This window comes from Rhinoraja longicauda, chromosome 1 (genome assembly GCF_053455715.1).
Source record: "Rhinoraja longicauda isolate Sanriku21f chromosome 1, sRhiLon1.1, whole genome shotgun sequence".
Classification (NCBI taxonomy): Eukaryota; Metazoa; Chordata; class Chondrichthyes; order Rajiformes; family Arhynchobatidae; genus Rhinoraja; species Rhinoraja longicauda.
Window position 1 is genome coordinate 70514953 of NC_135953.1, and position 27125 is coordinate 70542077.

Below are 27125 nucleotides of genomic sequence, written 5' to 3' on the forward strand. Positions count from 1 at the left end.
AAATCTGATGAAAATTGGTGAGAATGTGGTGTGAATAAACAAAATGGATTAATATTGGATTAGTGTAGTTGGCTGGTTGATTGTTGTGATTGGCTAAGTGGAACAACGAACCTGTTTCTCTGCACTGCATCTCTGATTCCAATGTAAACATGTCGAAGAAAAGCATATCAGGTTGTGGTTGCAAAAATACATTGTTCTTTTGGAGAAAGCTGGCAGCAAAATGTATCTATCTTCGAGCAAAATGTATTATTTGTCTACCTATAGTTAATAAAGGGTTAAACAGCTGATTATCAAGCAAATGATAACAACGTTGTACAATAGTAAAGTGAGTGGCAAATTTGAAGCATTATAGATTTATTTATGTATTTACTTAAATGTTTTCCAACTATGAAATCAGGGAGAGATTTGAAGTTTTCTCTGAGATTAACTTGTGCCATTCATAAATTCTGCTGTTGCCCCCATTAAGTAAATCTTTCATAAGATTGGAGGTTAGGAAGTCATTCTTGTCACTCATCTCCTATCCCAATATTTCTAAAAAAACTGAGCACAGGTTGTCCTTGGCTACTTTCAATTCAAATTATTGGTGAGGAACTGACGGCAAAGTTTTGAAGTCAAATGTGTTTAATTGTCATGTGTACCGATAACAGAACAGTGGTTCTTACTTGCAGCAGATTAACAGGCCTGTAAATGCAATACATACAGATAATAAATATATAATGATATTCAGTCATGATGTGCCGGCTCTTGCTGTCCCTGCTTTGAACACTAGATGTAGATCATGAGCCGTGCTAATCCACATACAGCTTTGTGGGTTACATTTGTTAATAAATGTCAGTTTTTAGCTTATACTAGACCAAGTGGACCCTTTGGGCCCAAACGTCTCCTGCATTGGTGCAGCACTCTCTCCTCCCCTCTCCCATCTCCCCCCCTTCCCCTCCCCTCTCCTTCCTCTACCCCTCTCCCCTTCTCCCCCCTTCTCCCCCCTCCTCCCCCCCTCTTCCACCCCTCCTCCCCCCCTTCCTCCCCTCCCCCTCTTTTCCCCTTACCCTCTCCCCCTCCCTCCACCCCCCCCCCCCACTCCATCCCCTTCAACCCCTTTTATCCTCCCTCCCTCCCTCCTTCCCCCTTCCCTCCCTAGGAGATAGATTTAAACTTTAAAATGTGAATAACTTTAAAAATATAAGACTGATTTCAATGAAACTTCCATTAGCACCAAAGGGATGGCGGTGCGTAAGGTGGGCCTAAAATTGTCGCGCTATCGTGCTAATTGGCTGTAGTCAGGAACAAACAAATGAGAGTTTTAGTGTATATATAGATTTGTAAGTGACGTCAAAGGAAAGGTGAGATATGTACTGTTAAGAGCTATATTATGCATTCATTTTCTGTGTGACGAAGTTACTTTTTTTTAAGACTCATAATTTTGTAGAAAATAAATCACTTCCCCACCATTGTCCCCACAAGTACCAACCGTAATTAAATTTAATTTCCAGAAAACACATCTGTTAAAGCTGTTAGCAGGCTGTTAATTCCAGTGAGTTAACAACAGTTCTGCAGTCTTTCTGGTGGCAGTGTGGGTTTGTGGTGGATGTGGGCGTAGTGGAGAGGTTCTGGATATGTCGAAAGGGCAGATAAGGACAGGTCCACTTTTTATTTTTAAATGAGGTCTTTATTCAACAAAAGCTGATCATTTACCTCACAGTGAAATGGGCATTTAGCTTTATATTGTGATGTTTCCAAAAACCTAACGGTACGGTATGTCTGATTTCTAGAGACTTGGACTAATGAATTAAATGGCACACATGTGTTTTTCTTGGGGAAGGGGGGTGGGGGGTGGAAGTTGGGTGTTGTTTCAAATGTTCCTCAAGTTCCTTTTGTTAGAGTTTTAATCAGATAAGTATGAGAAAATGTTATAGGATACCACATTGCCAGTAAAATTAATCGTGATGCACAAAAATATGAAGGGAATGTTGCCTAAGTCATCGTGTCAGTCTTTTTTAGACATTGTGTTATTGGTTGAAGGATTCAATAGGATTCTTCCTTTTCTGAGACAATTCTTAGGAATGAAGGTGACTACTCCTTGTCCATTCTGTGGGTTTTGATTGAATGGTGCAAAATCCTATTGGGATTCACAGATTCTGCCAGAGAGGGTCAGTGGTTCACGCATGATGTGCCGGGTGCATAGCACACGAGACTTTGGGCATCTATGTGCTTCTGATGGAGATACTTGAGATGTTTAGTATCTTCCAGGATTTTAATTTGGAAAGGGTGCAGCAAGATTTACGAGGATGTCACCAGGACGTGAGGACGTGAAGTTGGGCAGGCATGGACTTTATTCATTAGAACGCAGAAGGTTCAGGGGTGATCTTATCAGGGGTGTATAATATCATGATGCAAATGGATTGAGTGAATACACACTTTTACCCAGATTAGGGGAATCCAGAACCAGACAGCATAGATTTAAGGTGAAAGGAGAAAGATTTAACCTTTCAGAAACCTGAGGGGCATCTTTTTCACACAGTGGATTGTGGGTATGTGGAATGAGCTGCCAGAGGAGACAGTTGAGGCAGGTACAATAACAGTAGTTGAAATACATTTGAATAGGCACATTGATGGGAAAGATACAGAGGGATATGGGCAAATCCCATGCAGGTGGGACTAATGTAGAACGGCCATCTTGGTCAGTTTGGGCAAATTGGGCTGAAGGGCCTGTTTCCATGCTGTATGTTGCACCTCCATTTTGGACCAGGGAACCGCGCACCTCTGTGAGAATATAACATTTTTCTGAAGGAGGCTGAGTGCTCTTGGAGCTTTTCCTCACTCTTCATGATCATTTACCATGCCGAGATTGAAGCGTCTGTTTCAGGAGCCTGATGTCAGTCGTGAACAACAAGGCCTGTTCAATGGAGCAGGCACAGTGTAATTAGGCCATTGACGTTGGCCTGGAAGAGGACTCTGACACGGGTTTGCTTATCTTATGGGTGGATATCGATGACGTTACGGCGAGAGCGTTTGTGGGATCAGTCCATTGTTTGAAGTGTGTTCTGCAGGTGTGTTCGGTGGGAAGGCATCCCTGTTGCCTGGTGGACTGAGTTTGGTGCCTGGTTTGTGGTCTTCATCTTTAAGCACCCTTGCCGCAGATGGCCAAAGGAACAGTGCACTGGGGATGACACTGCAATTTTCCTTCGATCTCTTTCTTGGAATATGGAAAGTTGTGTATGTTTTCAAAGTCTCAATGTGGACCTTTGTTGCTGGGGATAGTGTTGTATAGTCAGGGCAGTTTGGTGGATAACCTTTTTCTTTTGCATTTATTTAGTGCAAGTCCCATTTTCGTGTGTTTCAGAGAATAAAAGGATATACATTAAGAAAGGAGGTGAGAAAGAATTTCTTTAGTCAGAGGGTGGTGAAGCTATGGAATTTATTGCCACAGAAGGCTGTTGAGGCCGTCAATATTTTTATGGCAGAGATAGATAGATTCTTGATTAGTACCGGTGTCACGGGTTATGGGGCGATGGCAGGAGAATGGGGTTGAGAGGAAAAGGTAGGTCAACCATGATTGAATGACAGAGTGACTTAGAAACATAGAAAATAGGTGCAGGAGTAGACTATTTGGCCCTTTGAGCTAGCACCGATCATCCAATATCAGTTCCTGCTTTTTCCCCATATCCCTTGATTCTGCTAGCTCTAAGAGCTAAATCTAACTCTCTCTTGAAAACATCCAGTGAATTGTCCCCCACTGCCTTCTGTGGCAGAGAATTCCACAGATTCACAACTCTCTGGGTGAAAACGTTTTTCATCATCTCAGTCCTAAATGGCCGACAAAACTGTGACCCCCTGGTTCTGGACTCCCCCAACATCGGGAACATTTTTCCTGCATCTAGCCTGTCCAATCCCTTAAGAATGTTATACGTTTCTATAAGATCCCCTCTCACCCGTCTAAATTCCAGCGAATACAAGCCCAGTTGACCCATTCTTTCATCTTATGTCAGTCCTGCCATCCCAGGAATTAACCTGGTGAACTGACGATGCACTCCTTCAATAGCAATTCGGCTTGATGGGCCAAATGGCCTTATTCTGCTCCCAGAACTTAAGAACAGACATTGGTTTGGATCTGTCCCTCGGACAATGTTTATGTACAGTCTGAGTATGGTAGCTGATCACCAATGTTGGAATGACCTTGGGTTTGAAGTGATGTATGTGGAACAGGTTTCTGTTACCAGAATTGTTGCTGAATCTGTGATCTTAATTTAGAAAATACTTAACAATGCAACACAGTTTATGGAAAGCACTTTAATAATAGCAAAAGTCTGTCATTCATTTGCTAAAGTTACATAACAAAGAGCTATGCTGAAAAAGAAAGCTATGGCTTCACGGTACCTTGCATATCAATGGCAAGCAGTCTGCCGTAAACACTCCCACATTGGCATTATAAATTGGGTCTTGGTGTGGATTCGTGGGCTAAAGTGAGAATTATTAGCAGACCTTTGAATACTACTTGCACTTAACATTGGCTGCAGTAACCCAGCCTGCTGCAGTCCATTATATTACACCTGTTCATTGGAACCCTCATTAACCTTCTAGAAATATTTTCTCAAAAAGCATGCAAGTGCGTAAAGTACCTGAACCGAAAACATCCATGAAGATATAAAATGAAAATATGATTTGTTGTATAACTTACGGAGACAGATGATACCAGTAAAAACTGCCGTGGGTCTTATCATCTCATTTTCTCATGAGCAAAAAGCACCATAAACACCAAATGCATCTTTGGCTGAAATATGTCCATGCTGTTTTTAACTCTGCAATGACCCATGAAAAGGTTATCTGTATAGTCAGTCATTTTCCATTTTAAATGTAGGTCACCTCTGCTAAGTAGCTGAGGGTAATTTCAGACCAACATGTTGCATGTTCATGTACATGTTCGAATGGGTAATTCTACGACTCAAGTCATTCACTAAGGCAACATTGAGAGATATCAGAATCCCTACGTTCCAACTGTAACTGCTGTCCCTGGCAATGAACGGTGCTTTATAAAAACACTGCGTGGCACAGCTGGTGGAGACCCACGTTTGATCCTGACTTCCGGTGTTGCCTGTGTGGAGTTTGCACGTTCTCCCTATGACCACAAGGGTTTCCACCGGGTGCTCTGGTTTTCTCCCACACCTCAAAGACATGTGGGTTTGTTGCTTAATTAGCCTCTGGAAAATTACCCTTGTGTAGGGAGTGGACGCAATAGTGTGATACAACATAGAAGTCGTGTGATGGTCGGCACGGACCATTGAGCATTGATGGGTGTGTTTTCAAGCTGTATCTTTCAAATATCAGGATTTTTTTTGTTTCAACTCAAGCTCCCTGAATGGCATCATAATAATTTTAACAGAAACTATTTTATGGCAAAATAACAAATCAAATATTGATAAACATTTTTATTTCAATTACCTTAATGCACAGCAAAGATTTGATATATATATATATATATATATATACACACCGATTAGCCAAAGCATTATGACCTGAGGAACCAAAACATTATGACCACCTACCTAATATGCTGTTGGTCCTCCGTGTGCAGCCCCATACGCAGCAGGGTGCAATGCACTGTGTATCGTGACACATTCCTCCCGTGACCGCCATTAAAATTTTCCGTAACTTGTGCCACAGTAGACCTTCTGTCAGTTCGGACCAGACGGGGTAGCTTTAGTTGCCCTCGTGCATCGATGAGCTTTGGGCACCAAACACCCTGTCGCCGGATTGTGATTTGTCCCTCATCGAACCACTGCCGACAGGTACTCACCACTGGTAACCCCACAAGCCTTGCCATTTCAGAAATGCTCTGACCCAGTCATTTGGCATAACAATTTGGCCCTTGTCAAAGTCACTCAGGTCTTTACTCCTGCCCATTTCTCCTGCATCCAACACATCAACTTCAAGAACTGACTGTCACTTGCTGCCTAATATATCCCACCCCTTGACAGGTGCCATTGTAACAAGGTAATCAATGTTATTCGCTTCGTCTGTCAGTGGTCATAATGTTTTGACTGATCGGTGTATAATTTAGTCGCATTGATTTAATTTTTGTTCATTGTTTCATTACAGGAATTGTGTATTCCAGAAACGATGGGTTAGGTTTGATGGAGAGAATTTATCATACCACAACAATGAGAAGGTATGTTTGAAGACTTACAAAGTAACCTTATGGAGTTGTTAACAAATTTAATTTCATTTATTTGTGCTATGGAAACTTTCAGATTTAAGATGTTCTGTGTACAGAAGAATGTGGTTGGTTGGCAATAAAAGTTGGTTCATTTTGTTTACAAACTCAGTCATCCTAATTTTAAGTTGTTTCGTTGATGATTCAATATGATTTTTTTTCTTGCGATGCAGCTGAGATTGGGATCTTGGTGGTGCATGTGAGATTAGGGGGAATGCAATGGGATTCAATTCCATTCTCAGCCAGAAGTTGGCATTCACTCAGATGTTTTGTTAATGCGATTATAATCAGCAGAGCAAACCTTGTGTTGATTATCATGAGCTTTGGATTCATTAACTTCCTGAAATCTTGTTGCTGTCTCTTTTATTTATAGTTGTAAAGTGTGCCAAATAATTTGATTACCAAGTTTATTTCAGTTGTTTTATATTGCTGGATGAATTTTAAGTTATCCTTGTTATAAAGCAAACGTTAATTTTGGAGTGTGTGTGTGTGTATCCATATGTAAATATGCGTTTAAGTGTGAAGTAGGAAATGCTGATTAAAAATAGAATTGTTTAAATTGGTTGTTTATATAAGTTGGTTTATTTTGCTGGTTGAATTTTAAGGTATCCTTGTTAAGAAAGAAGACGTCAATTTCGGATTGTGCATTTATGTGTATCTGTATGTAAACGTGGTTTAAGTGTGAAGTAGGAAAAACTGATTAAAAATAGAATTGTTTAAATTGGTTGTTCACAGTTTTGTTTCAGTTATAAGGCTCAGTAACTCAAAATATTAAAGGATAGGGAGCAATTCAATATGTAGGTTTATGTGTAGGCATTTGTGCCACTGGAGAAATTCAAGGGAATTATAATTCAAATTGAATTTAATTCCTTCAGAATCTTTGGATTTTTCCACTTGATGATATTTGTAGAACGTAAAACGGTGCAGCATTTTTAAGAGCAATGCTATTTCATAGCTTTTGGTTCAATGTGCATGAAATATGAAAAAGGTACTGCAGCTTTATAAGACTTTGGTAAGGTTACTTTTAGAGTATTGTGTGCAGTTCCATGTACCTATCTAAACGCCTCTAAAATGTTACTAGTTTCCACCACCACCCCTGGCAGCGCGTTTCAACACCCAACCCTCTCTTTGTGTAAAAATAAAACAGCGCCCAACACATATCCTTTCAACACTAAGTTAAGTAACATTCTGTCTGAAATGCAACTGGTGATCAGTAAATGGTTCAAGGATCTTGTATTGAGAAGTTTACAGAGAAGTGTGAGGTATTGCAATTTGAGATTTTAACAAGGGCAGGACCTACACAGTGAATGGCAGGCCTCTGGGGCGTGTTGTAGAGCAGAGGGATCTAGTCGCAGGCAGATAAGGTGGTCAAAAAGGCTTTTGGCACATTGGCCTTCATCAGTCAGAGTATAGAGTATAAAAGTTGGGAGATCATGTTGCAGTTTTATAAGACGTTGATGAGACCGCATTTCGAATATTGTGTTAAGTTCTGGGCACCATGTTATAGGAAAGATATTGTCAAGCTTGAAAGGGTTCAGAGAAAATTTACAAGGATGTTGTCAGTTCTAGAGGGTGTGAGCTATAGGGAGAGGTTGAGTAGGCTGGGTCTCTATTCCTTGGAGCGCAGGAGGATGAGGGGGGATCTTTTAAAGGTGTACAAAATTATGAGAGGAATAGATCAGGTCGATACACAGAGTCGCTTGCCCAGAATAGGGGAATTGAGGAACAAAGGACATGGGTTCAAGGTGAAGGGTAAAGGATGTAATAGGAATCTGAGGGGTAACTTTTGCACACAAAGGGTGGTGGGTGTATGGAACAAGCTGAAACAAGAGGAGGTCGTTGAGGCTGGGACTAGCCCAACGTTTAAGAAACAGTTAGACAATTACATGGATAGGACAGGCTTGGAGGGATATGGACCAAGCGCAGGCAGGTGGGACTAGTGTAGCTGAGATATGTTGGCCCGTGTGGGCAAGTTGGGCCGAAGGGCCTGTTTCCACTCTATGACTCTGTACTTTAACTGCCAAATAAATAGTTACCTGATATCACAATCTGGCTTTAACAATGGGGTTAAGCACGAAGTGCTGGAGTAATTCAGCGGGTCAGGCAGAATCTCTGGTGGACATGGTTAGGCGATGGTCGGTATCCTCCATTAGACTGATTGTAGTAGGAGGGAGAAAGCTGAAAACAAGGTGAGGCAGGGACAAAGGGTTTGTCAATTGGGTTTGTGCTTTGTGTTTTAAGCTTGGTGATACACCTCATCTTTTGAAGGTTACCTATTCAGCACGAACCCAAGTGTTAATCTGTGTTTTTTATTTATAGACGGCAAGTGAATGTACATAGTAACAATGAAAGCAAATTGCACTTCGTCAATTTTGCTTCTGTTCTTCAAGAAATGTTTCTCTTAACACTATTATGACTCTTGTTTCCTATCCTCTTGTAAGCAGCCTGATTTCCTTTTGATTTTCCAAATGCTGGCTGTGATACTTATTTTTATTTCCTGCATCCAGTGGTTGTTTGGGAAGAGGATGTGCTGGAAACAGCAAGTAAATTTAGCTGCCTCTAAAATAAATTGCAAAAAATCATTGCAAAGAAATTTATTAAAACTCCAATTTGTTACAAGTTGCATCTCCATGAGGGATGTCTTCACTTGTATCTTTGGATTTAGATGCTGTGAATGACGGAAAAATGTATTGAGGAATTGCATTCCAAGTGCTCTCTTCTCTGAGGAGGCGTTTTCATCTTTCATTGATTTTCTTGGACTTCACAGCTAAGATCAGGACCTTCTCTCTTGGCTGAACGACATTTAAATTGCTTTACCGAGAAGTGTTTCTCTCAGTCATACAATTTGACTGAGCATTGTACAATACATTTCATTACACTTCTGCGTGTGTTGTTCTTTCTACTAACATTTGTGTTTTTTGATGAATGCATTCTCTTGGTGTTATTTATCAAGAGCTTGCAAAAGCCACTGTTCCCCCACCTTTCTCAAATCACTTTGTTCCATATCAGAAAGGGGATATTAATGCACTTCCCTGTTTATACATCCTGAAAATGACACTTGTTGTTTTGTGCGTCCTAGCAGTGATTTTGCTTTAAAACCATATCACAATTGCTGAATAAATTACTAAATCCCAATGGACGATGGGGAACAAGTGATCCTTTAGATATTGCTGCCAGTTGTGGGATACTGGAAGTGATTCTGCTTTATCAATAGTGTTATCACGCTATAATGTCATCTTGCAAGTAGAGTTTAATGATTGATGTGCTCATTTGGGCCAAGATTGACGCCAAACATGGTCACCTCTTGTAGTTTGAGATAAGGGGGTTGATAGGTAGTTATGTTAGCCCATACACAGTTTGAATCTTACCATCCAACACAGCCGGTGTTCAAGTCATTACATTGGCCATCTTCCTTGTCTCAAGATAAAATAAACAGTGTTTTACTCGGAGATGGCTTGCTGAACAACAACTGCAACAAATAAATGGAAAGTGTTGGGGTCTGATAGTTAACATATCTATGTTTGTACTTATTAAAATGGATTTGTGACTTTATTTCAAGGCATGACGAAGAAATACTCTGGACCTCATTCTGTTGGTGATTGTTTCATCATATCTCATGAAGCGATAGTGTGGAAAGCAGTTGTACTCGGATTTTTGCGCTAATGTTTAGACATTTATAGACAATAGACAATAGATGCAGGAGGAGGCCCTTTGGCCCTTCGAGCCAGCACCGCCATTCAATGTGATCATGTCTGATCATTCTCAATCAGTACCCCGTTCCTGCCTTCTCCCCATACCCCCTGACTCCGCTATCCTTAAGAGCTCTATCTAGCTCTCTCTTGAATGCATTCAGAGAATTGGCCTCCACTGCCTTCTGAGGCAGAGAATTCCACAGATTCACAACTCTCTGACTAAAAAAGTTTTTCCTCATCTCAGTTCTAAATGGCCTACCCCTTATTCTTAAACTGTGGCCCCTTGTTCTGGACTTCCCCCAACATTGGGAACGTGTTTCCTGCCTCTAACGTCTCCAACCCCTTAATAATCATATACGTTTCGATAAGATCTCCTCTCATCCTTCTAAAGCTTTTGTAAGCTTTTTTTACATTGGGGCAACTTGAAAGAGATCTATTTTAAAGTGAACATGTTAGCTCCACTGTGTGTTTGTATCATAAGCTGGAAACCAGGTAGTTGCAGTTCATTGATCTTTCCTGAGTCCTGAGGCTCTGTGTTGAATGTGCCTCAGGTTTGCCCGTACCAGAGCAGGGATTGTTTCCTGCACTCGTATTGTGCAGCCTACAGACAGTAATTGCACCTGATTCTCAGATACATTTGTTATATTGAACTGAAAGTTAAAAAAATTCAAGAGGGCCTTTAGGAAGGAGATGAGGAAGAATTTCTTTAGTTGGAGGGTGGTGAATGTGGAAGCTGTGGAGGCCAAGTCAATGGATATTTTTAAGGCAGAGAGAGATAGATTCTTGATTAGTACGGGTGTCAGTGGTTATGGGGAGAAGGCAGGAGAATGGGGTTTGGAGGGAGAGATAGATCAGCCATGATTGAATGGCAGAGTGGACTTGATGGGCCGAATGGCCAATTCTGCTCCTATCACTGATCTTATTTTGAGGATTCCCCCTTCCACTGTGTTCATCCAATGATTATTTGAAAGTGATAACACAATACACAAATTTGTGTGGAGGAAACAAAACATAATTCTTGCTGGATTTGGCTTTCCTTGATTTGACACTGCCTAAAAGTGTTGGAACTCATTGTTTGTCATTCATTCAGTGTTGGCGGTTCAGTTGGTCTGTGCATGATTGGCTAATTCCAGGTAGTGTCCAAAGTTAGAAACAAGGTACTTCCAAGTCATTCCCCTCCACACAGATATGAACATGATCACCTGCTACCAAGAAATAAAATCCTCAAGCATTTCAAATGAATCATTTGATTGCTTAAAAATCAACCTAAATTATTAAATGGTCATTTTTCCCAGCTTCTTTTATTTTGCTTTCTCCAACAACACCCTCACTGACAAAACTGTTTGTTATGATGCAAGTTGGATGATTCATTGCCTCCTTTTGTTTTCATGTATCATAGGTGCTGTATCTCCACAGAAAAAAAATGGAAGTCAGAATTGCAATTGATTTCAAGTTCTTATATTTCTTTGACTTCCTTTTTTTTCTTCTCGTTATTCCATCCTCTCATGTCTCTCGTTCTTCAACTGAAGTGTGGAAAATCTGTATTCTGAAATGGCGTCCTGTGTTTGACCAGGAGATGGGTGGACCCCATTGCCCACATTTGGTTCAGCCGAGAAGTGCAGGTTTGTAGGTTAATTAGCTTCTTCCAATTGTTCCACCGATATAGGATAGTACTAGTGTACTGGTGATTGCTGGTCACCTGGACTTGGAAGGACGATGGGGCTGTTTACACACTGTATGTCTAAACTAAACTATTTTAAACTCCAAGAAATACAGATCCAAACTATCTCGCCTCTCCTTTAGTTTAGTTTAGTTTAGAGATACAGCACGGAAACAGGCCATTCGGCCCACGGGGTCCGCGCCGACCAGCGATCCCCGCACATTAACACTATCCTACACACACTAGGGACAATTTTTACATTTACCAAGCCAATTAACCTACAAACCTTTACGTCTTTGGAGTGTGGGAGGAAACCGAAGATCTCGGATAAAGCCCACAGGATCAAACCCATGTTTCCGGCGCTGCATTCGCTGTAAGGCAGCAATTCTACCGCTGAGCCACCGTGACCGCCCTGTTAGGACCACCCTCTCATCCTGAGAATTAGACTGGTCAATATCCTTTGAACTGTCCCCAAAGTTACTATAACTTTTCTCTTTAGGTGAAGTGATCAATATTGTGTGCAGTATTCCAGGTGCGGCCTCACGACTTACTGTACAATGGTAACAAAATCTCAGTATTCTTGAACTCCAATCATCTTGCAATGTCGTTTGCATTCTTGTTAAACCTGCCTGCTAGCTTTTTGTGATTCATTCACTGGAATACGCAGATTCCTCTGAACTTTACTCATGTGAGGTTTCTCCTCATTTAGATAAAGCTCCATCTTTTGATTCCTCTTACGGAAGTCCATGATCTCATACTTTCATGCATTTTACTCAATTTGCCAGTTTTTTTTTTCACTCACCCACACTGTCTACAGCCTGTTGTAGTGTCACAACTCCATCATCACATCATGCCCTTCCTCCCATTTTCATATCATTACCTGAAACCTTTTATTTTATTCTCCCCTTAGCGCCATTAATGTAAATAGTCAACAAGCGAGGGCCACTAATCAATATCTGGGGTAATCAACTAATTATATCCTTCCATTTTGAAACGCGCTTTTTTATTCCAGCTATTTTAGTTGTGTGATGATTACTTTTCAGTCCATACTAACAAGTTATTTGGTGATGTAATGAAAAATGTTGAAGTACTGGATGATAGTGATGCACAAAGGAATCTGGGTTTCTTGAAAATTAGTCACTGAAAGAAAGGTTCCACAAGGTAGGCTGCTCTGGAAGGTTAGATGACATGGCATCTAGGGGGAACTAGCCGACTGGATAGAGGATTGGCTTCATGGAAGGAAACAGAGGGTGATGGTGGTAGGTTTTTTGGATTAGACAATAGACAATAGACAATAGGTGCAGGAGTAGGCCATTCAGCCCTTCGAGCCAGCACCGCCATTCAATGCGATCATGGCTGATCACTATCAATCAGTACCCCGTTCCTGCCTTCTCCCCATACCCCCTCACTCCGCTATCCTTAAGAGCTCTATCCAGCTCTCTCTTGAAAGCATCCAACGAACTGGCCTCCACTGCCTTCTGAGGCAGAGAATTCCACACCTTCACCACCCTCTGACTGAAAAAGTTCTTCCTCATCTCCGTTCTAAATGGCCTACCCCTTATTCTCAAACTGTGGCCCCTTGTTCTGGACTCCCCCAACATTGGGAACATGTTATCTGCCTCTAATGTGTCCAATCCCCTAATTATCTTATATGTTTCAATAAGATCCCCCCTCATCCTTCTAAATTCCAGTGTATACAAGCCCAATCGCTCCAGCCTTTCAACATACGACAGTCCCGCCATTCCGGGAATTAATCTAGTGAACCTACGCTGCACGCCCTCCATAGCAAGAATATCCTTCCTCAAATTTGGAGACCAAAACTGCACACAGTACTCCAGGTGCGGTCTCACCAAGGCCCGGTACAACTGTAGAAGGACCTCTTTGCTCCTATACTCAACTCCTCTTGTTACGAAGGCCAACATTCCATTGGCTTTCTTCACTGCCTGCTGAACCTGCATGCTTCCTTTCATTGACTGATGCACTAGGACACCCAGATCTCGTTGAACTCCCCCGCCTGTGTCTCGGGGTGTGGCTCAGGGATCGGTGCTGGTCTCATTGCTGTTTGTGGTTTATATCAATGAATTGGATGAGAATGTACAAGGCATGATTAGCAAGTTTGTAGATGACACAAGTGGGTTGCACTGCAGATAGTGAAGATAGTTATCAAAAATTGCAGCAGGACCTTGATCAGATGGGCTGAGGAATGGTTAATGGGGTTTAATATAGATAAATGCAAAGTGTTGGATTTTGGGAAGTCAAACCCAGGCAGGACCTTCACAGTGAATGGCAGGGATGTGGGAGTGTTGTAGAGCAGAGGGACCTATGAGTACAGGTATGTAGGTCCTTAAAAGTGGCATCACAGGTAGATAGGGTGGTCAAGAAGACTTTTGGCACATTGGCGTTAATCAGTCAGAATATTGAGTATAGAAGCTGGGAGGTCATGTTACAGTTGTACAATGCATTGGTGAGGCCACATTTGAAGTATTGTGATCAGTTTTGGTCTCTGTTACAGGAAAGATGTTGTTAAGCTGGAAAGAATGCAGAAAAAGTGAGGATGTTGCTAGGATTTGAGGGCATGAGCTTTAGGGAGAGGTTAAGCAGGCTAGGACTTTATTCCTTAGAGCGCAGGAGGATGAGGGATGATCTTATAGGCGGGGGGGGGGGGGGGGGGGAGAGGGGGGGTCATGAAGGAATTAAATGCACAAATTCATATCCAGAGGAGGGGAATCAAGAATCAAGGACATAGGTTTAAGGTGAGGGGAGAAACATTTAATAGGAACCTGAGGAGTACCCTTTTTTACACAGAGTGGTGGGTATTGGCAACAAGCTGCCAGAGGAGGTAGTTGAGGCAGGTGCTATCATAATGTGTAAAAGACATTTGGACATGTACATGGATGGGATAGGTTTAGAAGAATATGGGCCAAATGCAGGCAGGTGAGATTAGTGTAGGTGGGGCATATTGGGTCAAAGGGCCAATTTCCATCCTGTATGACTCTTTTACTTTGTGGTTCAGAAAGAACGTATCTTGGCTATCTTTGCAAGTTGAGGTGAGGTCTCTTACCACAATTTTCTGGAGTCTTGTTCCGAAGTCGCCTGGAATAATGTGTTCTATTCTGATTTCTTTACTATTATTTGCCAAAGAATGTATTTTGCGAATGTGTTTGTTATAAGGAGAGATTTGATTGAATAAGAACGAGATTGATCCCTGGGATGGCGGGACTGTCATATGAGGAAAGATTGAAAAGACTAGGCTTGTATTCACTGGAGTTTAGAAGGATGAGAGGGGATCTTATAGACACATAAAAAATTATAAAAGGACTGGGCAAGCTAGATGCAGGAAAAATGTTCCCAATGTTGGGGGAGTCCAAAACCAGGGGCCACAGTCTTAGAATAAAGGGGAGGCCATTTAAAACTGAGGTGAGAACCAACTTTTTCACCCAGAGAGTTGTGAATTTATGGAATTCTCTGCCACAGAGGGCAATGGAGGCCAAATCACTGGATGGATTTAAGAGAGAGTTGGTTCGGCCGCGAGACGTTTCAGCGCCCGGTGCGGGGACTGTGCGGGTCGGTCGGGGACGAGCTGTCTGTCCGTGGGCGTGGGGAAGAGAGTGGAAGTTTTGTTGCCTCCATCACAGTGAGGGGGTGTTTGGAGTCACTGTGATGGACGTTTGTGTTGGGGTCATGTGTCTTGTGTTCTTTTTTTTCTTTTTTTTTTTCTATGACTGCTATGTAGTTTCGTTCGGTACTTCGGTACCGAACGACAAATAAAGCTCTGTTATACCTGTTATACCTGTTATAGAGCTGTAGGGGCCAGTGGTTAAGGGATATGGGGAGAAGGCAGGCACGGGTTATTGATTGTGGACGATCAGCCACGATCACAATGAATGGCGGTGCTGGCTCGAAGGGCCGAATGGCCTCCTCCTGCGCCTATTTTCTATATTTCTATGTTTCTAAGTCAAAACTTGTATTTAGAAGATTAAGAGAAGCTCTTGTTGAAACATTAAAATTTCTGACATGCCTGGATAGACTGAGTGAGGAAAGCATGTTTTCCCTGACTGAACTGTCTGGGATGAGGCCTCACAGTCCCCGATTACAAGGTGAGACATTTGTGCCTAAGATGGGGAATTTTTCCACTCAGTGTGATGAACTTGTGGAATTCTCTATCACCAAAGGAGTGGAGGCCAAGTCACTGAATCTATTTACGGAAGTGTTTTCTGGACAACAAAGACTTTAAGGAGTATGGACGGGGTTTGGGATGTTGTTTTATGATGTAGGATCCCTTTCATTGTATTGAATGGTGGAGCAGGCTTGAAGGAGTAAATTGCCAATTCCTACTCCTTTTTGTGTAGAAAGGAACTGCAGATGCTGGTATTTACTGAAGATAGTCACAAAGTGCTGGAGTAACTCAGACTGGGTCTGAAGAAGGGTCCCGACCCAAAACATCACTGATCCTTTTTCTCCAGAGATGCTGCCTGACCTGCTGAGTTACTCCAGCACTTTGTATCTGACTTACTCCTGTTTCCTGTTTATGTTTCAATGAAACAGCTCAGATTATGCGTATTAAATGAGCCGGTACCATGGTAATGACGCATCTCTTTTTCTGTCTGTCATGAACAGATTTTGTAACTGCTGCCATGCGTCACAACAGTGAAAATTTACCCATGATATTCATTCATTCACCAAATATGAAGTACTTAAATAATTCTATATCTTTAACTAAATATTTCTATACCTTTAACTGTATTGCGTCGATGAGACTGGAAGCATCTGTTAACCAACCGCATGCTATTTGGGTCAGATATATGTTATTACTACTAATTTACTCTAGTGTTGTCAGTGTGTCGCAGCTTTAATGAGAAAGAGATGAATACAGACACAAGTTAAGATTGTGGAAATGTACTAAAACGATAAGTCAAATTGCATTTTTTTTCCATACGAATAGCTACAAAAGATTTTGGTGACTGAGATTTACCACAATACAATAATCTAAGTGAGAAATGAGGGAAACAAAGCTGCTGCTGGAGTTAACTTGTTTTCTAGCACAAGCCTGGACGGAATATATCAAACAGCGACTCTTGTCATCCTTGCTGAATCTTGTTTTCCTTCACCAGACAAATAGGGTGAGTCACTCATTGATGCCGAGTGATGTCCTGTGTGGCTCCTTTCAAAGTTTCTGGGGCCAAGGGTGTACGTAGAGCGACACAATCCCTTTCTCCTTTCGCACAGGCCCCAGCAGTGAACTGTGGCACATTGTTCTGTACAGTTTCACCTAAGATAATGGTGGGACAAACTGGTTCTCTGGACTAACTGCTCAGGCCTTGCTTGCTGGCACTCTGACTGGCTGTGGGGGGACAGAGAGGCTGAAGTCCTCCTCTCCTAATAGGTGTCAATGTTCTCTTGCTCCCAATAGGTGTCAAAGGTCCTATTTTAACCAGATTTTAAATATCTCTCAGAGGTGAAGAGACATTTGAAAACTCCAAATACATTTAAATGATTTTTTAAAAAACATTAAAAGTACAGAGAAATGTGATGACAATAGGGATGACGGCGAGTAAAGTCGGCCTAAAATTGTCACGTTATCGTGTACCGTTTTGGCTGTAGTTCAGGAACAAACAAACAAACAAACGAGAGTTTTAGTGTACAGATGACTCTATTTGATTAAATGCATATTGAAACTTCAACAAGCTTCCCTTTTTCAAAAACACATACCCACTAACTCTCCATACTCCTGTTCTCCAGAAGTCTATCTCTTTTAAAAAAAAATAGAGTCAGTAACTTGGCTTCCATTGCCTTCTTTGGTAGAGAATGCCACAGGTTTGTTAAAGTAAAGTAAAATACACTTAACAGAATGCACTTTTCCATGGGATTGGCGATCTGCTGGAGAGGAATGGGGTCAGGGTACCTATGGCAGCCGGCCTGATATGAGGCTAAGTGATGGATGCAAAGTGAGAGTATGCAGCAGTGTGTCATAGAGAATGGAAACAGGCCCATTGGCCCACTTACACCAATCCCACATTACTGCAATATTTTTATTCTCCCAACATGCTCATCGACTGCTTATGGTTTCTATCATTCACATATACAACAGGGGTAACTTTCAATGGTCATTTAAAAATGGCCTACCAACCCACATGTCTTTGGATGTGGGATGAAACCAGAGCACCTGCAGGAAATGCATATGGTCACAGTGAAAATGTGCTAATCCCACACTTGACAACAACCATGGTCAGGATAAATCCTGAATTGACTGCTGCAATGTGTAGTTGTACACCCGAGCAGTTCCTTACTGAACCTCAGGCAAAAGTCACGCAAGTATTAGGCCATTAATTGAGAACAATTTCATGAAATGTCATTCTAAAATGAATGTATAAACCAGAGGAAGTGTGTGGTGTATCCGATCCCTTAGTACAATCATGCTGTACCGAGCGAGGGATCAGGTATGCCAAACCAGTCACGCCTGGCGTCAGAGAAAAGTCAGCTGGTTTAAAAAAAAGTCCCGGTTTACAGGATCAAACACTCTGAAAAATTGAAGGGAATCATCTGGAGAATAGTTGCTATGTAGATCGATGCCCCAAAGACCAGATTAGTCATGTAGCCTCAAAAAGTGTCTCGTTTCTTTTCAAGAAAAAGCTGACTATTTGGAAAAACATTATTTAGTGTACTTAATCTGTGTCAGATGTTGGTGGAGAATATTGTTGAGCCACTTGGGAAGAGGCCTTGTTAGTGTGCAATTTATCTTCTTCAGCACAGAATTGGTGCTCAATTCTGACATTATAGTGGAGTAGGTAAGTATCCATTTTTGGCAGTCATACCCTGCCAATTTATACTTTACTTTTTAAAGAAAACTCTTTCCTTAGGATAGCAATAGTGTTTTTTTTAGAATGCTTACAAACAGTATATCAAAATCTAGCAATGTCTTAGACCAGATAAGTCCATCATGCTGGGCTTAGAAAAGCAGAAGCCGTGGTTCATTCTGCATTCCCCTTTGTTGATTTGCTTGCCAATTTCTGATGCTATTAACCCCAATCATCTGCAGACAACCAATCATGAGCATAACCAGACCATTCGCTTGCTCAATCCAGCACCACCATTTAATAAGGTCATGCTTAGTTACGACCGGCAGCCGAGGATGGGCCACGTGGGAGTCGGAGGATGCATGCACTGTTGGGAACCAAAGGGGGACCCGGCATGAGGGGACCACCGTGGGGGGGGGGGGGGGAACAAGGGTGGACCTGGCGCGGGGTACTTTGTCAGCGCTCTTTATGTGGTGACTATTGCATACCTTGGGTATGCAAGCAAAGTATTTCACTGTGACTTGTCACATGTGACAAAGTATTCACTTCAATAGAGATACAGCACGGAAGCAGGCTCTTCGGCCCACTGTCTCTGCACCGACCAACGATCCCCACACACTAACACTGTCCTACACACACTAGGGACAATTTTATATTTATACCAAGCCAATTAACCAACAAACCTGTTTGTCTTTGGTGAGGGGGAGGAAACCAAAGATCTCGAAGAAAACCACACGATCACGGGGAGAACGTATAAACTCGGTGCAAACAGCACCCATAGTCGGGACCGAACCTGGGTATCTGGCTTTGTAAGGCAGCAACCCATCTCTGAAGAAGTTCTCTGAAGAAGGGTCTTGACCTGAAATAAGTCTAGTTTTCAACTATCATATCATATCATCATCATATATATACAGCCGGAAACAGGCCTTTTCGGCCCACCAAGTCCGTGCCGCCCAGCGATCCCCGTACATTAACACTATCCTACACCCACTAGGGACAATATTTACATTTACCCAGCCAATTAACCTACATACCTGTACGTCTTTGGAGCTGCTCCACAACTCTGATGTGTTCTCATCACTCATTGCTGTTTGTCATCCATATCAATGATTTGGATGAGAATATACAAGGCATCATAAGTCTTTAGGTGACATAAAAATGGATGATGTAGATATTGAGAATGGTAAGCAAGAATTGATCAGCTAGGCAAGTGGGCCGAGGAGTTTAATTTAGTTGTGCATGAGGTGTTGCATTTTGGGAAGTCAAACCAAAGCAGGATCTTCACAGTGAACAGTAAGTCCCTGGGGAGTGTTGTAGAGCAGAAGGGTCTAGGAATGCAGGTACATAGTTCACTGAAAATGGCATCTTGGGCAGATAGGGTTGTGAAGAAGGCTTTTGGCACATTGGGCTTCATCAGTCCGGGAATTGAGTAGAGAAGTTGGGACATTATGTAAAAGTTGTATAAGGTGTTGGTGAGGCCGTACCTGCAGTATTCTATTCAGTTTTGGTCATTCTGCCAAAGACAAGATTCCATAAACAAGGAAAGAGTGCAGAGAAGATTTACAAGTGCACTGCTAGGATTCAAGGACCTAAGCTACAGGGAGAAATTTGGCATGCTGGGACTTTATTCCTTGGAGAGCAAGCACCTGTGATCTTGTAAAGATGTATAAAATCTTGAAGGAAATAGAAAGGGTGAATGCACCAAGTATTCCCCCGAGGTGGGGGAATCAAGAACAAGAGGACATAGGTTTAAGGTGAGAGGGGAAAGATTTAATAGGAATCCGTGGGGCAACTTTTTCATACCGAGGATGGTGACCATATGGAACCAGGTGACAGAGGAGGTAGTTGAGATGGGTGCAATAATATTTAAAAGGCACTTGGACAGGTACATGGATAGGAAAGGTTTAGAGGCATATTTGCCAAACATGGGCATATGGGACTAGCTTAGATTGGGCATCTTGGTTGGCATGGATGAGCTGGGGCCTGTTTCTATTCTGTTTGACTCTCTCACTCTAAGACTTTAACTTTCTTTGGTACTCTCAAAATCCCATGAACATTTTAAGCAGCCTTCCCAACCACCATACTGGCCTCACGGCTTGTCCATTGGTCTGTCTGTTCCTTCATTCCCGTTATATTTTAGTTCATTTAGCCTGATGTATTTTATACACTTCTGTGCATAAGTTCTTAGATCAGAATTAGGCCATTCGGCCCATCAAGTCTACTCTGCAATTCACTCATGGCTGATCTATCTTTCCCTCTCAACCCCATTCTCCTGTCTTCAACCCATAACCCCTGACACCCTTACTCATCAAGAATCCGTCAATCTCCGCCTTAAAGATATTCATTGACTTGGCTTCCCCAACTGTTTTTGTGGCAATGGATTCCATAGATTCGCCACCCTTTGACTAAAAAAATTCCTCCTTACCTCCTTTCTAAAAGGTACATCCTTTTATTCTGAGGCGACGGCTTCTGGCCCTGGACTCTCCCATGAGTGGAAACATCCACTCGATCCAAGTCTTTCACTCTTCTGTAAGTTTCAATGAGGTTCCCCCCTCATCCTTCAAACCTCCAGTGAATATAGGCCCAGTGCCTTCATCATATGTTCATCATATGTTTACCCCATCATTCCTGGAATCATTCTCGTCATTTCATTCACATTTCATTGTCAATGTCTGTAACTTTCCTCATTGTTCACCTAGTTTGAAAGTCGCACAAGATCTGAAAAGTTTGCTTTTATACCCTCTGTGCCCAATAACATTTGTTAAAATGATCAGTGGCCTCGGTCGAATGCCACTACTTGTAAACCGAATGTTTGACATTAATTTTTGCCATTTAAAAGTTAACAAATTTTGGATTTATATCATATCTGACTCTTTTTAATCCTGCAGTTTTTAATTTGACTGTTTAATCAAGCATTTGATTCTCTGCTTTTTGATGGGCTCTATATAACACATCAGCTGTATCAATGGGAACCATTCCGATAACCTGATCGAGGAGCTGTTAAAATTAACTATACATGAGTTGCCTTTTAAAAAAGTACATCCTGAGAATAATCTATTCTGCCATCCTTCCCATATGTCCAAACGTCTCTCTACCAGTATCCCAATCTCAGTATTAGGTTGATTGGCTGAGTCGCTGGGTACATCCCCCTCCCCTTGCAGTGTGAAGAAGGTAAAATGCCATTACCAAAGATAATGAAAGGTTGTTACCAGAGCTTCAGCATTTCCTTTATTTCCTTCAGTAATCTATGACACGTCCCATCTGTCCAAGGCAATTTTTCCATTTTTATAGTGCATGCTATCTATTTTTGTCACTTTTAGTATTATAAACTCCTTCGGTCCAGATGAATTCCCAGTATCTTTCCAGGAAGGTGGAGGTTTATAAAGTCTTCATTTAGGACCTAAGTTATGCCTCCATTGGATTTGTATGTCTCTTATTGGCCCATCATTCCTTTGAGCATGTCTTTCCTCCCTATATATATTTATAAAGTTTTTTTAGGTTCCATATGTTTTTTCTCAGTCTCTTCGTTTGCATCTCCTCTGTGGTGTCTATATTTAGGTTTCCCTACTGTATTAAGAACTTTGCAATTTTCATGAGCTTGTTTCTTTGTCACATTTTAACCTCGGATGTTTTAATTATCCAACAAGATTTAACTTTGGATCAGCTTTGTTTCTCTCCTGGGGCTGCCGCAGTGCGGTTGTTCATTGCATGCTTCCGTCACCACGAGGAACCAGCCCTTTACTGCCACCTTGGCACTGGGATGTACTGATCGACGGTGAGAGTGGCATCAACTGCTGGTGCCCCAGCCCCCAAGTCTGTGCGCAGCACTCATTGTATGAATAAAACATGCAGTTAACTCACCATGGTTCCTGGACATACCACCTGCTGTTTAGCTTCTGTCACTGTGGCAAAGAGCCTCCCTTTACTCTCCCTCCCTCAACTGTTCTTTCCTGCATTCACAGCACAAACCTCAACCTCAGAACAAAAATTAATTCAGTCAAATATCGCTAGGAATGTGATGAGATTAGGTATTGGGAATATGAGTGGGTGCATGGGATTGTTCTGTGTGGTGGCATAGCCTCAACAGTTCTTAAATGTGTCTGATTGTCAACTAAGTAAAATAAAGTATCTGAAGCATTTTTGGGCACTTTGCTTTTCTCTGCAGGGAACCCAATTGAGATGGATGGGGTCACTGTTTGTTTAACTCCCTCCTCACTCTTGTGACAGTGCACTGGCATGTCACCCACCTTCAGTGTGTCTTGGCGTTCTACACACACACACATGCACGCACAGACACACACACACACACCCCTCTGCTATTCAACCCATTGTTATCAGAGAATCATGATTCACCAGTGCAGATTCTAAATATCATTGCAAAAAAATTAATGTCAAGCGGGGCTATTTCAATAAATGCATACTTCATGCTCCAGCCCTGTTTTCAGGTACAATCGAGTTTCTTGATCATTGCTTTTGATCAGTTGAATTGATATTCCTCTTTGAGCCTATTCTCACACCTCATTGATTTGTCCCTGGAATAATGAATGCTTTTCCAGTCTTGTTAACATTGATATCCAAAGATTCATCTCCAATTAGTACTGGTGGTGGCATCCTTCATGAAAGATTTTTGCAATGAGCATTATTTCTCCAGTAACAGGGTATAATTTTCCTCTTTCTGAGGCGACAGAGGAACTCTTTGCAAAAAAAAGACTTGTACTTGCATTACATTTCCAGTAGATGTCTGCATATACCTGGGAATAAATAAATTGTCAGCTTATTCGTGACACTGCAACATGATGCAGTTTCAGGCTGAATTTTAGCAACTGAAAAGGCATTTGTGAAGTGCTTTCATATTGTTTTTTAGTGACTTTGTTTTTGTATCTCTTGATAAACTCTGCTCAATGTACCCAGAGTTGTGAAACAAAAGACGTTTTGGTAGAACATTCTTCAAACTCAATTAATGGAAATGGATGAAATATAAACCAGCTTCCTTTTTGGTTTTTAAAAAAATAAAATAATGAAAGGGTTGTGATGTTCATATAATCCACGTTTTGGGATATTAAAATAATGAATATTAAAGACGGGAGGAGACTTGATGAATTTACTACTTCATGTGTTCAAATGTACTTGTCTGGTGGGTTAAACCTGCAGTAATTGGTGAGTGTGGGAAATGCCTTTTAGCTGATTTTTTATCTTGATGCTCGGATCTTCTATCTACAGTGATTAATGGAAAGAAATAAGCAAAATAAAGCAAGGATATTGATATTTTTTTAATCCTCCTGTATATATTGAGTGATCCATAACTAAACGGTTGATGAAAGCTGAACCATAAAAGGCTGTATTGAAAATACGAGGTCATGTGAGTAACTTGGTGGGCACTTGTTTATTCTGCTGCTATTGCAGCTTGATATTCGGTCATGCCTTTAGGTATCTTTGAACAATGGGAAGCTTTTCACTGGCTTAAAGCCTCTAGTTTAAGACAGCAGAAAGGTCCATCTGTACTGTGATGTTACTTCGTGAAGAATTTAAGAGGCCAGCAATGAATCCAATCTTGTATGAGATGTAAATGCAGCAACTTTAGTTATATATATATATATATATTGATATAATTAGAACTGGATAAACTCTGAATGGGAAAAAAAATTGTTTACTCCAATTTACCAATAATTAAAACAAGCTGACTTAGCTGACTTAAATCCATGTTTTAGTTTCACAGCCTTAAATTTTTTTTTTCAATATTGGTCAAGCAGATTTCCAAGTTTTAAATTGCCTCTATTTGAAGGAACTTGCTTGGAATCACATTATCATGCCAACAGTGAGCTACAGCTAATTTTGGCAGCCTGAGACCTAAAGAGCCTTTAGTCACAAGCATGCATACGTACTCTTAGGCTGCTTTGAAATCGGTCTGATTAATGAATAATTGTAGCTGCATCACAGGATTTGCAATACCATCAGGCTATATAAATATGTCGTGTTGAAGTAAGATTGAGAGACATGTAGTTTTTTTTAAAGAATGATGTTTCATTGGATCAGTAACAGTGCTGTTTGTTTGTAATAAGATGTGTTAATGTAAGATACTGCACAATGCGAAGGAAACTAATGTGTAAGAGAATGCACAATTTAATTGTAAGATAGAATATTTAAAGTGGAAAAGTTTTTAAATTAAAAAATCAAGTTTTATCTCTCCCCCAATTATAGCTGCTATATCAGGGGGCAAAAAATGCCTTTAAAATGTTTATTTGAAGGAAAACAATTGTGACGTGTTGTACCTAATTCAGTTTTAACTAGTTAAAACAAAATTATAATGTTGTGTTTTTTGCTGGTAGGGTTTGGGATGGTGGCAGTTGAGACTGTGGTTGGGGTGGTGGTGAGTTGAGACTGTATTAATTAAATATTGATTATGAACAAAAAATGAAAACAGAGGATTCTATTTAAATTAGAAAGCCTTTATCATATTTTTATTGGGTAGCGAGAAGCTGTGCTATTACTTTTAGGGTAAACAAAACGGACTTTTTCCAACAGTATTAAAGTGTTAGCATTTTAGCCATTACATTTTGTTTGCAATATACTTTTAATAGCTGTATGTTATCCCACTTTAGCGTTCTACACAATAGGGAAAATTTACAGAGGCCAATTAACCTTCAAACCTTTGGGATGTGGGAGGAAACGGGAACACCCGGAGAAGGGAGAACACAGTCACAGGGAGAACGTGCATACTCCACGCAGATAGCAGCCGAGGCCGGGATCAAACCTGTGTCTGTGGCACTGACGCAACAGCTCTACTGCTGTGCACAGTGCCACCCAAACGTAGATGACCTCATATTTTTCTATGTAATATTTTCCATATATTTCCATTTTTACTTGCATCACAGAAGAAAGCTAGTTGGTCCACTGAGTCTTGCTCATAGAGAAATCTCATTATCCTATTAATTTTCCTTATAATCTATTCTCCCCGCATATTTATCAATTTTATCTCCCACTTACACTTGGGGTAATTTCCTGTGACTGATTATCCTACCTTTCCACATGAAGCCAGAGCACCCAGAGAAAACTCACAGGAAAACTTGTAAACCTCATGCAGTAATTATATTCCATCTGTTCTCTCACTCATATATATATATCCCATTGGAATCCCTGGGTATCTTCTCTAAACACAACCCCAAGGTTTAATATCATCAGCAAACTTAGAAAAATGACCTTTGGTCACCTTGGACTAACCATTAACATATCACTAGAATCACTAGAGCGTTCTTTTAGGAAGGAAATTAGAAATGTCTTTAGTCAGAGGGTGGTGAATCTGTGGAATTCTTTGCCACAGAAAGCCGTCAGTGGATATTTTTAAGGCGGAGATAGATAGATTCTTGATCAGTACAGGTGTCAGAGGTTATGGGGAAAAGGCAGAATTTTGGAGTTAGGAGGGAGAGATAGATCAGCCATGATTGAAAATCTCTTAGGCACCCTCGGTCATGGCTGACCATGGGTGATGATTGAATAGTGGAGTAGAGTTGAGGGACCGAATGGCCTAATTCTACTCCGATCTCTTATGACCTTATGACTACGGCGCAAGCTTTGATCTTGTCAATACCCACTAGTCTCAGCCTGTTGACTCGAAAACACCCAATTTATTCGCACTTTTTGCTTTCCATCTGATAACTGATTCTTAGTCCATGCCTCTGCATTGTCCCCAACTCCGTATGCTCTGATCTTGTTGTCCAAACCCCTATGCAGACCTTATTGAAAACCTTCTGAAAATCCAAATATACCGTGTGCACAGGTTCCTGCTTCGCTATTGTCCTCATCAGAATTTCAGAAATCTCCAACAGATTGGTTGAATATGAGTTTCCTTTCATAGATCCATGCTAACTCCTCCACCCTGTTATTCTTCTCAAGCTGTTATGTTATAAATCATTTTTATGGATTCCAGTGTTTTCTCCATGACTGCCATTAGCTTAACAGCCCACTCTTTCCATCCAGCTGTGCTATTGAGTACTATCGACCCAAGCATTTTTCTGAATTTTCCATATTGACTGTAATGTTCAATCTTTTATTTTTCTGATTTCTTCTGTCCTGCATTACTGAATCATCACGATCTTTTGAGAACTTTCTTCCCTATCGATTTGTATAGTTTGTCCAGTAACAAACATAATGATGATTGTTTTCTTTGAAAATCCCAATGTAGGTATTGTCAGATTCATAAGAAGGGCGAGTCTTTCGGTCAAACTGAGAAAAGTAAACCTATTTATAATATGAATGATGAATATTTCATTTTCAAACATTTATCGATACCATTTCCTAATTTGGAGTGATGGAGCTTTGGCTAAACTTGTTAACTCTCATGTGTCATTGCATTGTCAAAACATGGGCAGTTGGTCATAGACAATAGACAATATGTGCAGGAGTAGGCCATGCGTCCCTTCGAGCCAGCACCGCCATTCAATGTGATCATGGCTGATCATTCTCAATCAGTACCCCGTTCCTGCCCCGTTCATACAGCAAAGTCAATCTTCCAGCAATAAACACTTGGAGGTTTTCCTGTAGTTGATGGTGAGCTTTAAAGGACAAGTGAAGGAATTTAAATTTGGGCATATTCCAACTTTCATGTAAAATTGGTCCAGTTTTAGTTTAGTTTAGAGATACAGTGCGGAAACAGGCCTTTCGGCCCACCGAGTCTGCACCGACCAGCATCCCCGCACATTAACACTATCCTGCACACACTAGGGACAATTTACACTCATACCAAATCAATTAACCTACAAACCTGTACGACTTTG

At 41.2% G+C, this 27125-nt stretch overlaps 1 protein-coding gene across 6 annotated transcripts in view; it reads left to right on the forward strand.

Annotated features, from left to right (window-relative positions):
* The window catches only part of arap2 (ArfGAP with RhoGAP domain, ankyrin repeat and PH domain 2), a 325749-nt gene that overhangs the window by 117337 nt on the left and 181287 nt on the right, over window positions 1–27125 (forward strand). For all 6 annotated transcript variants that reach the window (XM_078400296.1, XM_078400332.1, XM_078400306.1 and 3 more), the window contains one exon: window positions 6094–6163. In XM_078400296.1, the coding sequence (XP_078256422.1) occupies window positions 6094–6163 (70 nt within the window). The remainder of the gene's footprint in view (window positions 1–6093; window positions 6164–27125) is intronic.